The 17,239-nt window shown below is 28.2% G+C and overlaps 1 protein-coding gene and 1 long non-coding RNA gene across 4 annotated transcripts in view; one reads left to right on the top strand and one right to left on the bottom strand.

Annotated features, from left to right (window-relative positions):
• Positions 1-2,496, bottom strand: part of LOC108563206 (probable uridine-cytidine kinase) — a 32,116-nt gene extending 29,620 nt beyond the window's left edge. Inside the window, exon 1 of one of the 3 annotated variants that reach the window (XM_017921825.1) lies at positions 2,319-2,496. In XM_017921825.1, the coding sequence (XP_017777314.1) occupies positions 2,319-2,332 (14 nt within the window). In that variant the 5' untranslated portion in view covers positions 2,333-2,496. The remainder of the gene's footprint in view (positions 1-2,318) is intronic. The other 2 variants (XM_017921821.1, XM_017921824.1) reach the window with 2 other exon arrangements.
• LOC108563209 overlaps positions 1-17,239 on the top strand; it is a 59,484-nt gene that overhangs the window by 20,185 nt on the left and 22,060 nt on the right. The gene's annotated exons all lie outside the window — the stretch shown is intronic.

Below are 17,239 nucleotides of genomic sequence, written 5' to 3'. Positions count from 1 at the left end.
GTTTCTCAATTACTCAGGTGTTAAACAGTAATATTTTTGAGACCGATTACCCGGACTATGCAAGGTTTTATTTTCTGCTTATTTTATGATTTCTCAATTAATCAGGTTTCAATTAGTCTATATTGACGGTATTGATTACCCGGACTATGCGAGGTCATAGAAATAATGCAAATAAATATATTTAATTTTGAGCTTATTATATACTTCCTCAATTTGTCAGGTTTTAAACAGTCTATATTGGCGATAGCGATTATCCGGACAATGCGAGGTTTTGCAAATAATGCATATTAATATATTTAAGATTGTGCTTATTTTATGGTTTTAGGATTAGTCAAGTTTTAATTAGTCTATATTGGCAATACCGATTACCCGGACTATGCAAGCTTAAAGAAATAATGCATATAAATATATTTAATTTTGTGGTTTACATCATTTTTAGTAGAAATTATCTTCGAATTATCTCATTTTATTTTCATTTAGTTAATTTGATTACAAATTGCTTCTACAGCATAGCAAATGCATTCCGTCAGCAATGTTAATACATATTTTTATATTATCATAATAATTGAGAGAACCAGGAAACTGTAATCACTATCACATATTATACGTTTTTATTAATTATATCATTTCGTATAATACATGTTTATTTTTTCTGAAATTAATTTAACATAATGTTTTCATTTGTACGTTTTCACTCAGGACAGGTCAAAAGTCAATTACCAAAACTTGTTTACTGATAAATATTTCTCATTTTTGATGATTCATTTCTATTTGAACTATTTAATGATAAACATAATTATGACTAATTTTAACATAATGTTATCTTGTTTATTATTTGATATAATGAATATTTTTTTTATAATTGCTTCGTTGAATGTAAATGTACATATAAAAATAGAATGAAATATCTCGTACTATATAAAACCGGACTAATCAAGAACTTGAATATATCTTGAATTTTTTGTCGTAGACAAAAAATTTTTGTGATTTATTTATAGTTTATGTATAGCATATTTATAGTTTATGTATAGCATTATATAACTTAAACTGCAATTAAAGTAAAATATAGAGTAAATTACCATTGCTTTTTACGTAGAAACTTAGTAATATTAAACAAAAAATCAATTAAATAATCATTAATATGAAAGTTCTTTCGTTCAAAAATTTTATGGCTATAAGTTCATTATTTCCAATGCAATTTGTATGTTGTATATAAGTGTAAATAAATAATTAAAAATAATAATAATTTCACAAATGTTATCTATTTTAAAAAATTGGTCACTTTCTACTCAAAATTTAATAATAAACATACAATTTAGCTAATAAAGTTGAAAACTAACCTTTTTTTAATAAAGTTAATACATTAAATTACTATATAGACATAATATATATATAATGCAAAGACTTTGAAAAATCATATTCATTACATAACAAAAAAAAACTCTAGTTGTGAATAATTACATCAAAAACAAAAAATGTAAATGTTGAAAGCTTTGTAAATAAATGATGTGAAGACTTACTTGCTTTAGAAACGAGCATTATTTGCACAGGTTTCGTAACTGTTGTTTACATTATTTTTAAATTTAACTCAAATACTCGACTGTATGTGAATCACTTTGCTATTTCCTTTTCGCATTTTTCTTTGCAATTTATTTCATGTTTATTGATGAATAGGAAAAAAACGTTTCATTTGTCATTCATACATTATAATTCAAATACAATATTTTCTTGTGTTGATAGTAAATGTTCTTTGTATTGATTAATTGTAACAGTAATGTACAGTACTTATAATAATTTATTAGAAAGAAAAGTTTAAAATGGAATAAAGTCTAAGTAAACTGAATATGTTTTGGATTGGTCACAGTGTCGTGTCCGACCAATTTATTGTCATCTATTGTATAATTAATTACGAGATAATCCACGGTGTCCAAGGATTTCTTAACCCTGGGACACGACAACAGATTAATCAATTTCCCTGACAATTATTATAAGAAAAGCTACTTTATTTATTAATATAAAATAAATAAATTTAATTATTAGTAAACTGAATTTATTTATTAGGCAAATTATGAAGATACAAATTGTATTAAGATTATTTTAATATTGTTTATGAATCCTATTTCAACAAATAATTTCTTATTAAAAAATCAATGAAGCATGTATTATCATTTAAAATTGAAGTAAATCCTTTATAAACATTAATCAAATTGATTCAGAGGTTTGCATTCACTACTATTTCTTATAGGAAATGTGAGGTTAACATTCGAAGAGAGCAAAGAAAATTGGCAATATATTGATCAACCATACTATGTACTTACTGTATAAAATACATGATTTTCCGTTGGAAATTTTAAAACTTATATAACTTCACTAACAAAAAAAATCACACACTTATAGTTTTTTTTTCTATTGTCAAAGGATGCTATTAGCTGGAGCAGGACTCTAATATGTAAATAGTGCGTGTTGCACTGTATTGGCACATACTAAAGTTATGCAAGGTCAGATCCTGCTCACTCTCTCTCTCCCACTGTTTCCACTGATCAGACAGTGTGACGTCAGCCGGTTTCTCCTCCTACGAGTTGTCAGATAAGTAGGAATACCGACTCCCATTAAATAACTCCGGATCTATTGTTTACGGTTTTCGATTTGTTTTATTTTTCTTTCAATTCACTTGGAAATGCTACTGTAGAATTTGTAATTCATTCATTGATGTTTGCGTGCGGCTATAAATCAAATTACGACATTTGATTGATACGAATTGATTTATAATAGATAACTTGTTTATATTTAAAGCTCTATCATTATTTTTATAATCTGTTCATATCTAATCATTCGTAGATCATAAATAATAATTAATTTAGAAAAGTATTTTTTTATAACCGTAATAACAAAATTTACTGCATTTAAAATATAATTGGAAATAATCAGCAAGCTTTCTATTTATATCTTCATCAAAATTTATTGTATCATTATTACAATGATGGTCATTCTCCAACTCTCTTTTTGTTGTTTTTCTCAGTTTACTAATCAAAGCTTTGGACAATACATGCTCATCTCGTATGCGGGTGTTAGCAACTTAATAACAAATGTTTTATTGAATTCTAAAATTCAAATAAAGACCAAACCTTAATCCTTGATCATTAGTTTTGGTGCTCCGTGCTTACCTGAGGACAGTCTTATCTATTATGAACATAAGTAAGAAATTTAGGGTGCTTGCTAAGCAGTAGTTACGCCACAGATTATAAGGAACATATAATTTTTTTCTTTGTTATTGTCTTCAAATTGCTTTCCATTTCGCATTGTACTTGAACCGTTCGGTTTGTTACAAATTTATTATTTTAGTACTCTTGCTGTTTTTTTTGCCGCTTAAAACTTTTTTTCCACTTTTACCTTTAATGTTTAGTTTTATTAATATAGTACAGTCTTACAATAGAAATTAAACTTAATGTGTTAAATGAAAATAATATTTGTCGATTCCTTAACAATTCAATTCAAGCAAAAAAACAAAAATGTTATGTACCGAACAATAGACACTTATCTTGTTAAATGTATGGAAATAAAATTGAGTTAATACAACATAATTAAGAAATACTTTGATTGAATTCAAAGACTATCTTTTACGACCAATCAAGTTTATTGCATAATTTTTATAATTTTATAACGATCCCATATTCATCGGAAAGAAACTAGGTCGTAAAGTGAGGAGTACCTGTATTCTCTTTCAAATCATTATGAATAAATAAAATAAATATGTGGGAGTTTTATATTTTCAATTTTAATGCAGAATATTTTTGATTTTCAAAGTTGTGATTGAGCATGTAAAATAATAAAGATTTATAAGAATTCTACCCCCCCGGCGCATTGTAGTTCCGCCACTGCTGCGAAGAATTGATTTAAGCTACAATATTTAATAAAAACTCTGCTTTGTTCGTCCTTAATGCTTGTTTTCCCAGGAAATTATCATGAGAATTTGTTGAGTAAACCGTAAACTCTTGATCAAAGCGCGCGAGCGCCGAACTTGAAGTTAATGAAATCATGCCAAATTGACGTTTCCGTTGATTCCGTTCTGCGAAGGAACGATGATTACATTCCGCGAACTATGAGTTATTCGCCTTGTCCAATAACAATAATTTATTATGTAAACTGTATCCGGTAACCGGGAAGATAAATATTCAAATATTGCGTGTCCTTCCGACACCGAAATTCATTAGTGTCAGTGCAAATCAGCAGATGAGCTAATAACAGTTGGAAAACCAGAATTTCCTATTTTCAACCATCGAAAACGATCAATCAATCATCTGCTTAAACTGTATGCGATTAATTTCATATAATTACCGATCGATTCAATTTATTTACTTTTCATTTTTTTTTTCATCTGAGTGTGTAAATGATGGTTGGAGAAATTCTTCGCTGTAATAATAAATGTTGGGCTTCTTCGATATTAAATTACATGAGGAGAGAGGATGTCGAAACCGATTCATTAATCATTTAAACTAAATTAGTTCTATTGATCGGAGGGTGAACCGATTCTTTGCGACTAATGAGAGTTCGGTAAATCCGTTTGTTCCGAAATGAACCCTTTGAATATGCGAATTTTGCGATATTGTATGTGTATCTCGTTCATTTTGATATGGGAAATCTATTACCTTCAAGTTTGCTGATTGAGATTTGTATGATGTGGTCTTTACGCATAAACTAAAATTTGCTTAGTAAAGTCGGAATGTCTGTTTATGTATCTACATGATTATTTATAATTAGGAGATCAAGATTTAATCAATATACAGTGGAACCTCTAATTTCCAACACAATTTGTTATAGGAGACAGTTGAACTTTCAATTTATTCTTCGACTTTTGAGTTACATTTTCTAAGAAAAAAATAATTTGCTGTTTCCCAATATTATCCGATATTAAATACCGTATTTTCGGACGATAAGGAGCACTGCAAATTTACTTGACGATTTTGAGAAAGGAATTTTAAGTAGATTTTTCTATGAAAAAATGCAAATTACAAAATATTATTATGATATTTTGTAATTTGTGTTTAAAATTAAAATTAAACAAACGTACTTCTAAAAACTGAATACTTATATTAAATACCTCGCCTAGTACGTCTTTGATTAGTCCGGTTTTACTGTAAACTGGTTTGAAAATTGCAAAACAAATTAAATTTTAATTCAGCAAAATAAATAAAAATTCTATAAATATAAAACACATTATTTTTTTATATATAAAGTCTCCTTTTGTGCGATTTATTCAACAAAACAAAATATCTCTATTAATCCGGTTTCAAAAAGTGCAATAGAAAAGTAGAAAAATTATTAATTTTATATTTGCTATTGAACCGGCTTTTCCTTTCTTGTTTTGTTTGAGTTTTAAATTGTACAAATTGTGTTGGAAGTTTGAAATTTCTTTGAAAACTTTACTTAAAGCGCAATAGAGAAATAATTCATTTGATATGAAATAGAATATTATTGCTTTATTTGAATTTTAAAATATTTTACCAACTGTTGTCGTTTTTGAAAAATGAAATAATATTGTGAAAAGTAGGACATTTTGCTGTCGTTTTCTAACAGAATCTTTCGAAAACGTAACAACTGGAATAATTTAAGAAGAAAAATATTGCTGCAGTTTTATAACATGGAACATCCGCATAATAAAACTGGATGTGACATAAACACTCAAGTGGTATAAATAACTGGAAATTTAGTAGTAAACTTAGTATATTTTCTTTCAGGATGAATGTGGGTTTAACTTTAATGTTTTTTTTTAAATTGAAGTATATTTAAAATAGTAAAAGATAAATCTTTATTCGTAACTGTAAATATTTTACAGTGTTGTTTGTTGTCGTTTCTGAAAATAATATTGTGAAATGCAGTAAATTTTGTATAGTAAAATTGAAAGTACTATAAAAATACAATTGCTATGAATAATGAGAAAACTTAATGCGGATAATTGATTCTGCTAATATCACAAACCTTTTTTGAATTATCGGTGAATTTAGCCAGACTCATTTTTTAGAATTTAATTTGCTGAATTAAAATTTAGTTTGTTTCAATTTTTTTTTATCTGGACTACAGTGAATCCGGACTGATCAAAGCCGCACTATACGAGTTAATGCTGTACGTTCATGTTTAAAGATAATTTTGAAAACGTTTTATATGTGAATGTGAATTTCGTTAGTGTTTTAGTATTGTTTTTTATGTTTTGAATTTTTAAATACTCTATCCCTGTGGTTTCCAAACTGGCAGGCGCAGATCAGTTAAAGCGTAGTTGGAAAAAAGTATAAGAAATATAATTTTCAAAAAAGATATTTGAATGTATGATGATTATTGATGTAATTGTGGTGCTCACTCCAGTCCGCTTATATGACGTCACCTACAAGCCCGGTACGGTGCGCCACACTCCAGCCCGCAGCTGATATTCCGGGAAGGTCTGATAAGGGTACTACCTGGTTAAGGTATATAAGCTGCAACATATCTGTACCCGGGCTCTTTACTCTTATTTACTGTCTTCTCTTCCGCTTTTCTTGTGTAGTAATAACATGTAAGGTTCTCTGTATTATCTCGTGAGTATTCTCTGTGTTGGCTCTCGAGCCTCGGAACCCTTTGTATCATACTGTATTGTAACTAGCCATGATTTACTCCAATAAATGTTATACTACGAGCATCTCCAAATAATAATGAAAAATTTTGGAAGATACATACGAAAAAAAAATTGAAATTGAAACTACTGTTATATAAAGGATGTCCTAAAAGGAACTGACATTTTGCCGTCTTTTTATTGCGGTCTAACCAGTGTAAATAAAAAAACACGATCGAACAACATATAGACATTTTAGAACTTAAAAAATGGTGAAAAATTTACGAAAATTCTTCGTAACACCGTGGTGAATTTAATCAATAAATTTGAGTCAACTAGTTCAGTTATACACATCACACTGCCAATGAAACCATGCAGTTAATGCAACAAAAATTTAAAAATGTGATTTGGGGGTTATGTTATTTTAAGGATAAAGTGTACATCATTAAATCATAAACCATTCAGAACCTCAAATTTACCAGCAATTATGGTAATATTTTTTTTAGAATAATATAGGTTGAAATCGACAAAGTGTCTGTTTATATTAAATAAATTTTCCAAAATGTATCATTACACAATATTGTGTTAAATGTATGAACTGAAAACTGATACACTTTTTGTATAGCAATTTAAACGAATTATTGTTGATTACAATCCTATATCCTATTACAAAAACTGTAATTTTATATTTAAAATGTTACTAATCGCATTTTCCAATAATGTTTTTCAATTTGTTTATAATATTACAATAATTCATAACAATTTATTTAATTGTGTATTGATGATGATACATTATATTCATTTACAATTATTGATTCTATTTTTGTTCATAAGATTATAAATTTATCAAAATTAAAAAATGAGTATTCATAATTTTAATAGTGTTAACATGAATTAAACTATGAGTTCAAAAAAACATTGAGTCTTAAGAAACATTGTTTCTTTTATAGACATTTTAGTTAAGATAATAATTAGTACTTCGTTAGATTCAATTAAATCAATTAACGTATTTTTCAGAACATATAACGTACTGGACAATAATAATTAAATTTATGGCACAATGTTTGTAAAATAATATTTTCTTACAATTTTAAGACGTTTTTCAATGTAAAAGAGTTTGATTTCGGCTGAAAGATTAAAATTTAGTATGTTTTGAAATTTTTAATTCGGACTATAGTAAATTATGACTAATCGAAACCGCACTTTGCTGTATTTATTTTAAATATGAAAAACTCGAATAAAACTCTTTGCTAATTAGAGTATTATTTTTTTACCGAAATAATAAATACAAAATAATAATTTTAACATGTAAATATGAAATGTACAATTATGCAGTTGTAAATAAAATAAAGTTCGTTGCATTCGCCGTTTCCGTGAAAATGTTTTGCGTATGTATATATGTATGAGATCCGGGAATTCCCTTCCACGACAAAAAGAAATGCTGCGGCGCGAAACTTTCCCGTTTCCTTCCTTCCTGATGTAATCCAATTACGTCGCTGTTAGTTTGGTCGCCGCTATTGTTAAACCATTTTCTTTGCCAGAAAGTTTAAAGTGAATTCCGCAAGGTCAATTTTGAAAATAATTCAGCGAAAGTTGTAGTGCTTTTATATTGAGTGAAATTATTTGATCTCAAATTCGACTATATTCATTTGATAGTTGGGATTTTTCAACATTTTAGTAGTTTTACATAAGATGCATAAACTGTTTGTAATTATTAGTTAAAAAGGTCAATAAAATGAATATCTTTAATAATTGAAATATTTCAAAATTATACTGGAAAATTAAATTAAAAGTATATAAAATAATCACTACAGAAATAAAAATGAAAATGTTTTTCATTGCCGAACATAAGCCCAGGTTTCACTATATAAAAACATATTATATACGTTTATTCATCGAAAATTCAATACAAAAAAAAACGACTTTCAAACAAAATATCGGTTTATGAACAGAATTTCGATTCTCGAACATGTAATTTTAGATCACAAATTAGCTGATAGTAAGCTGATACAAATATGTATTTATATCATGAAATGAGTTTGAAGAAATGGAAATAATATAGAATATATAAAGATACTCGTATATCATATTGTGTACTATAGTGTGAAAGTGCGAGAAGAGCTTTTATTCTCTTAGGAACAGATATGTAAGTAAGATTTGTAATGTGAGAAATATCCATTTTGTTTTTGTGATAAACTTTTTTCTTCTTTTCTTCAAATGATTTACAAAGATAGGAGTAAATGCAGAAAGTAAATATTATGACTTATAGAGACACCAGGGATATAAGATGAAATATCCATGAAGTACATACTCTATGTTAGTAGATGTCCGTATATATTACGTCGAAAGTATCACACGTACATGTACGTGTGATACTTTCCTCCGCGTTGTACGATTGTGTAATTTTCCTCCCCTTGTGTAACGTAACCTCAATGTTTACTAATGACTGCATAAATCTCTACTCTGGTTTTACCGCGAAAAATTTGAATGAATGAATTACTATTTTTTGTAAAGAATTTTTATAAATTGAGAATTACAAGAAAACGGTCAAAAAAGTTGTCCAATAGTTTATTTTTATATATCTCTTTATTTGAATTGTATATTGCTTAAAATATTGTTACTGTTATTATTGTGTTAAAATTTGTTTTAAAATTTATAAAATTATCTTTACAAATGAAAATATATGTGTTACATAGTGTTTGAACGTGCAAATAGACATTGTAAATGCCATTACAATACCGTTTAATTAAAAAATCTAAAATCAATACGTGCACCCTTTCGAAATCTGCAGTCATCTCAATCCTATTTTGCACTCCCAGGTTTTTGTGGTTTTCATTTAACGCATGCACGGTCTCACCTCGAGGTAATTTGAGCGATTACGGCGTAAAAATTAAATGAGCAATTTACACGGAACAATCCATTTAAAAGTGAAAGAGAAAAAAACATGCAAAAAAAAATAAACGGAACCACCAATTTTCATTAAAAGCCTCCGGCAATTTTGTGTTTTAGGTGACCATTCTTTATGTAACTTTATGTAAAATTGTATATGTAGAATTGTAGCTAAAATTACCGAGATTTTAAACGTGCCTTACTCCTCGAACACTCACCTCCTATGCTTAGTTAATTTTATACATAGAATAAGTATTTGTAATTAGTATTAGTTGAAACATTAAATGAACAAATTCATAGTCTTAAAAGTATCGTTAAGAAAATATCATTGTAATAATAAACTACACGTAAAACGCATTGGATTCATTATATACCAACCCTAAGACTCCAAAACAGACAAACAAAAAAAAAATATCACAGTGTCCAGAAATACATTCCCGAAACACGACAAATCTATAGTTAATGAAATAGATCAGGCTTGTTAAAACACTTTAAATATAGACAAATCGTATCTACTTTGACTTTTTCGAATTTTTGTACATATTGCTACAGAAGAAAATGCTTTTGCTACAACAAGACACGTGGGTAGGTACTTGTAAGTTGTAAGCCACTAATAAAAACTTCCCACCACTACAATTATTATCTTTTGGCAGTGCGATTTCATTTTTAATAAGTTTTGTTAAAAAACATATTTTATTTCATAATTGATAATAATTTTGCTTTACTAGAAAATAGGACATGAAATAAATTACTGCCCCTATCTAGGTAGAACATGTTTACTCTTGATGAAATTTTCTATAATGATACTGGAAATGCCTGCAATGATGGATTGATGTTGAAGGAAGGATATCATTTCATTTGAACGAGCTGTCCGACTAAGTTCTTTTGTTTACAACTGAACTGGTGGACTCGAATTTATTAATTAAATTGACTACTAGTAGGAGTATAATCATATTCAAACAAAGCACAACATCTGCAGTTTCTGTAAAATGTTCAATATTTGTAAATGATTTTTTTTTACAATTTTTGCACGTTGTTTGATTCTGTACTTTTCTTAAACTTAACTTCAATGTTTACTAATGACAACATATATAAATCTCTACTCTGGTTATACCGCGAAAAATGACGACAGATTTAAATTGTCCGTTCTTTTTGGGACAACCTTTACTTAATTAAATTTATTAAAAAAAGAGTTTTCACTTTCAATAAATATGATTTGCTTTAATAATCTGGAAGTTGTTATTGGTAAAATCTATTTAATATTTAATTTTGCATTTATATAATTTTTAATAATGAAATTTTTAAAACGCATTTTGTGAAATTGTATAATTTATAAACTGAATTTAATGAAAAAATAATACGTTATTTATTTTTTCTCTTCAGAAAAAAATCATCCACCCAAGCATACAATGCTTAACTAGATTAACTTAAGTAAATACCGATGTATAAAGAATTTCGTATTTGCGTTAGAAAAACTGTGAAAAATTAAGTCGTTAATCTCTCGTGACAGGACTAGTGTAAAAATAAATAACAAAAAAAATATATATGAAAGGTCTGCGAAAACAACAAAAGGCACTTTCATATGCAACATACATGAGTAGTCCATAATTAAACTGGAGTTTCGAGAAGAAAAAAATAATACGACGGCCAAATACAACACTAGTATTTTTTTTTCTTGTGTTTGTTTTTATTTCAACTCTCCCGCTATTTCAAAATACACACATTTTTTTAACTGCCTGTTAATCTGTCCCGCGGTTTTAATTGTGCTGTTAATTTAATTGCGTCGTCACAAGTTTCAGGTTTGTTATTTCGTCCTTGTTTGCATGCCGCAATATAGTATTTTCATTCCAATTAAAAGATACTAAGTTGTTAGCAAAACTTTTAAGCAGCAGTTGTATTATTATAACTAAACGTGTATGAGGATTCAATGCGTACATTGAATGCTCATGTCATCTAATTATATTTGACAATAACCCAATCAATGTATTATTGTTATTGGAACATGTAATTACAGTCGACAAGGTTAATTGTACTATTCACCTGAGAACTTAGACTTTAGTTTTGAGTAACAATGATATTCGAATTTGTGATACAGTTTCTAATAATATTATATATGATAGTTAATTGGAAATAATAAACTAAAAGTGGTAATTTTAAGATGTTGAAGCTTTATGAAAGATTTGCAATAAAAAAAGATTTGTATATCTAAACATAAAGAACAAGTGTAGCGAACAAATATTATTATTTGTACTTACAACATTATGTAATATTTGTATCAAAAATACATTGGATGTGAAACTATAATATGCAACAATCAGTAAAATCAAAGTATGGACCACTGACCTAATGTTATATCTAGACAAGTTAGGACAGTGGTGCAGCATAGACATAGGTCCAACTTTGGCAACTTGTTATTGTTTATACAATATTATTCTAGTTAATAAATGAGAAATCACAAAAAACTGAGTAGATGTAATGAATATAATAGTAACAAATTCTTTGATACAAACTGTCGAACATAGTACATTCTACTTATACATATTATTTAAAAAAAATGAAGATTCGCAATGAAGATGTTGTTGATTAAAATTGTAAAAAATATTAAAATGTATTTATAGACAATCTATTTACAAGAACTTTGGATTAGATTATTTAATTAATAATTGTAAATTAAAAAAAAAAAACTTACTAAAAATTACATGAAGCAAAGATAATTACTATAGTAAAATATTTAATGAAATGCGAACCAGTGTATAGTAAACAGGAACTGACCGTTAATTTTGAGGGCTAACTCTGGGGGCCCTCAGTTAAAGCTGTTCGAGGGCCCTCAGCTAACATTGTTTTGGGGACAACACTGTTTGGTGGACTTCGGCTAATATTATTTGGAGGAAATGGGCCGACCTAATTAACCCAAGTTTATGTTAGATGTGTTCATTTTTTTTAACTGCAGCCCATAATGATCATAGCCAAATCCGCCTCTAACAGTGCGCTTGCTAGATTTCTGATAAATTTAAAATTCGTATATAATACACACATATCTATTTCAGATTAATATGCATGAAACTGTCACAGCTGTACGTGCGCTTATTAAATATTGAAAATGACGTTCTTTTATATGCGAGTAAAATAGATATTATATTCTAGATTTTACGGTATTTTTTTTTAATTGGGATTTTCCATGTTAAAATTCACATCAAATGTTCGAAAAATATAAAAAAAATATGAATATTAAATAACTACATCTCAGGTGGAATAAAAAAATATGAAATTTTCATCAGTGAGAGTCCCCAGGTAAATAATTAAAATTTAATAATTGTTTTTAGTTAAGAATGTTTTGAAGGTCTTTGGGATTTTGAGTAAAACTTCAAAAAAATGTGAGATTGTTAGGAGTTTGTGATAGTGAAGTTATCAAGCAATTTGGGAATTATTATGTTACATATACATTAATTGAGAAGAACGTGGCATGATATACAGAAAAACCTCGAATAGTTCGGCTTCGATCAGAACGCATATACGGTCTGAAAATTTAAAAATAAACTAAATATTAATTCTACAAAATGCAGTGGAACCTGTATTTATTTTCCTCTTAAAGCGAAATGCTAGTTATGTGAGGTGCTCATTAAACGAGGTTTCACTGTAAAAGTAAATTATACAAATAATATCGCTTTTTTCCTCTATATATAATTTAACATAAATCTCTTAGTAATAAGTATTATTATGCGATGTATTACATAAGCGTATATTCAGAAATAATAAGTTTTTCGGATGAAGTGTAGAGTCACCATTAGAACGGTGTCACGTGTTAGAAATGCATTTCATGTATTCGCTTAAAACCTATCCATGTTCCGTTTGATATCATTCCGAAGCAATAAGTGATCATTTATTGTGGCATAATGTATGAAACGTGTTGGATAATGGAGAAATCCGGTTCAGACATAATTGGAGATCGAAATAGAATCGATCGGGGGTGGTCCGTTTCAATAAATTGGAGGAAATAAAGAAATATGAAGTGGCCGGAAAAATGCGATGAGAAAGATGGGAAGTCCAACAACAAGAAGAAAAAATAATAAAGAAAAGCGAAAATAAATGGCATGGGAAAACTGAAAAGGACGTGAGGCGGGTCAACGGCGTTCCATTTTCTCCGCGATGTCCATGTAAGTTGCGTGTTTATCCCGTGGGGGAAAACTGAGCAGTAATGGAGCGTGATTTCGGGACTTCTTCTCCATCTCCATCTTCGGTTCAATGAATCTTCCCAATTATTTCAACCGAACTGACAACCCGACACTCGTCTGGCGCTCTTTCACGACTCTTGAAATGTATTTCGAAGAGCAGCATTGCATTTGTTTTCGTTTTATAATTTCTGAAACTCTTATTACTTTTGCAACTACTTAACTGTGGTAGATATGTTCGTTGTTCTACTTTGCAACCATTCCTGTCATACAAATTACCTTTGGACATCAGAGGTCTTGATGAATTTATGAAACTTTTTTCATCTGACCAAACTTGCAGCAAGGAATTACATTGATCGAATTATTTTTTTAATCAACATTTTTATTCCTTACTTTAGTTAAAATAAGGATTTATCATTCCAAAATACATCAATACATAATTCGTATACTTTATATATACAGCAATAACTTGTATTGTGCGGTTTTGATCAGTCCGAATTCAGTTTAAAAATTCAAATCAAACAATATTTTTTCAGAAAAATATAAATTAATTTCTAAAAAAAGTACATAAAATTCTTTTTTCCCTGGATTACTACGCTTCCAAACAGTCTGGGATGTTGACGGAAATACCTTTCTGTACATACAAAATCACAATAAAATGTAAACGTGATATTACACAATTATAGAGGAAACATGACTGACCTTGACATAAGCTTTAGGCACGAAATTTGGGTAGGAACATATTTCCAAATTTTAATACAGTCGTGTTAAAAGAGAAAATACTATGCAGTAACAGCATTTGATTTTATATAGAAAGTAAAAATTTTTCTACCAGGATAAAAAATGAAATAGAAAAATTTATAATTAACGATAATATTTATGTTATAAAAGAAGTTCTAATAAAACTGTCTAACAATCTTAATTAATTATATAGCTACGCCATCTGTTGTGTATAATTTATACTTTTGATTTTCACTTACAAAATCAATGACTAAACATCACTCTTATGGTCAAGTTGATAGTTTTTTATTATTTAATTGTATAATTTTGTGCGTGAGTGAGGTCATGCCCGATGTAGATAAAAAGAGAAGGCCATATTTCCATACGGTCTACCTAAAAGTAGATTCAAAGCTTTATAATAATGTGTGTGTGTCACGTGAAACTGATTTATTTCTTTGTTAAAACCCAAGACAAATACTAATATAAATTATAATTAAATATAATTTTCAATGAAATTATTATATTGGAACATATTTTAATAAGCTGAAGATGGAACACCTGGGGTAACTTTGTTATATATTACTCCAATTTAAGCCTCATTATGACAAGGACGAGGGTGAATTTTAATATTTTTAATGGAAACATATGATGAACAGAGGAGTGAATTCCAATATATTTTTTATGAATAAATATAATTTTAATTCTAAAAAAAACTTCCAATATTGTATTTGATTATGGCAAAGAAATATGGACTGTAATAATTGAAATTTTCTTTCGTAAATCTGAATTTCAAAGAGTTGACGTTTCTTTCGCACGTAAATAATTTAAAATTTAAGCATCCCCTTCCGGCGATGTAAATTATCAATTCCGTTTCATGCGCCAAGCGAGAAATATCTTGTTATTTTACCATTATGTACTTTAATGCAGAGCTTTGGTTAGCTTAAAAACTTTCGCAAGTATACACACTTTTTTACCATAAAGTTAAATAAATCACTTACATAGTCAAATCCTGATGAAATTTCCTTAAAGTATCGAGAGAATAGATTATAAATAAATATTGAACTAAAATAAATTATTCTATTATATAATGATAAAAGTAAATATATTATATTTGGCATTTTTTTTAGAATACATATTATTACTTGATTAATTAAAAATATTCGACTATAGAATTTTTAGTTGTAAATAGTAAAAATAATAAAATAAAAATAATAAATAAATCCAGATTTCTTGTACTTATTTATACTAAAACAAAAGATGAAAATATTTACTCACGGAACAATCTGTAAGCGAAACACGTCTCATTAATTTGAAGTGAATTACATAAATGAGGCGGTTTGTTTAATGGAGAAACTTTGTCTACGAACGAAAGCAAAAAAATGGAAGCAATTTATAATGCTTCATTCTCAAGCGAATATAAATATGTATATCAACTTAAATAACAATTAATTTGAAAATCAAAGTTTATTTAAATTTAATTCAATTTATATTAATCTATTAGTAATTATTATAAATATTTTTCAAATAATTCAATATTTTCTTTTGAATTGAACATTCACTAAATTATTCCCAAACAAAATTAATACAATTGAAATGAACCAATTTTGGTATTTTATCAGATATTTGCGTTTTATTTCTGTTTGGTCTTTTTAATATAGTCTTTGAAATTGCTAAAACATCCATCATGGTGTTTAATCAGAAATTTCATAAAACCGCGGTATTTGAACAATTTTGTTCCCAAAAAAATATAGAATGCAATTAAATTTCTATGTATACATGAAAAATATCGGAATTTACATATTTGTATTTTTTAGAATTATGAAAAAAAATATGGCGCCATTTGGTTAAGTAAAATGAACTATTTCTTGTAGTACTTTCAGATATGATTACCGAAATTACCGGATGAATAATAACATCTCTTTTTTCCATGAATATTTGTTAATGTGTTAAACTCATATAAGAATTTAATAGGTTATTGTAAATCATCTGTTTGCATACACAATTAAAAACCATTAAAAAAATACCGGTAATATACTGAAAATATTTTCAGTTACCTGTAATAACGGTGATTACATCCAAATTAAGTGGTGGGAGACAAACATATGTTACAAGCGTACTAACTGTTGTTACTTATCATGAAGTTTTATTACACTGTAAATCTATATATGTATTTTTGTGCTTTGTAACATATACATAACACGTTATACAGTTAAACTATAGATTTGTCCATTTTCGAATTTTCCGCCCATTTTGGGAAACACTGGTTTAAAGTCTATATGAGTTGTTTGTAAGTGTGATTGTCATTTAGATCTCTTGTCATGAATGAAAGTCATATGTAAGTAATGCAAAAATCTTCAAGAAATAACCGAATGAACATGTAAACATATTTGGCAAGTGAAAGTTTAAAGTAAATATTTGTATAAGAGTGACACGGATGTCTTGTTTTTTTTTATCAGTGGAAGTTGTATATAATGGGAAGGAAATTTTACATATGTTGGAATGTATTGTATGTAAATTTGCTGAATGAAAAGGCGATTAAAGTTTAATGGACTGTTTGGGTTAGCCGAGCAGACTATACAGTGAGTACTGTAAACTATCCAGTAGGAGTACATAAAACTGGGAATAGCTGATGGCTTATTTAATGCCCGATTATTATTATTTTTTTTGTTTGTCCGTGTGTTTCTTGGGTGCTTCTGATAATGCGAACAAGCAAAAGTGTTGTGCTTTCTGGCAGAGCCGGAGTTTATTTTCAGTCCTCAGCTGTCGGAGGAATTAAAAATAGTATGGGCGTTCAGGTGAGTGTGCCAACAGCTCGGATGTACACAACCCATAACCGATCCACGATGATGTACACCCGAGACAGTTAATAAATACTCTAATT

The sequence above is a fragment of the Nicrophorus vespilloides genome, unplaced genomic scaffold (genome assembly GCF_001412225.1).
Source record: "Nicrophorus vespilloides isolate i.1.1-1 unplaced genomic scaffold, Nicve_v1.0, whole genome shotgun sequence".
In the NCBI taxonomy this organism is placed as follows: domain Eukaryota; kingdom Metazoa; phylum Arthropoda; class Insecta; order Coleoptera; family Silphidae; genus Nicrophorus; species Nicrophorus vespilloides.
The sequence above is the reverse complement of the archived record's forward strand: the minus strand, read 5'-3'. Positions and strand labels throughout refer to the sequence as shown.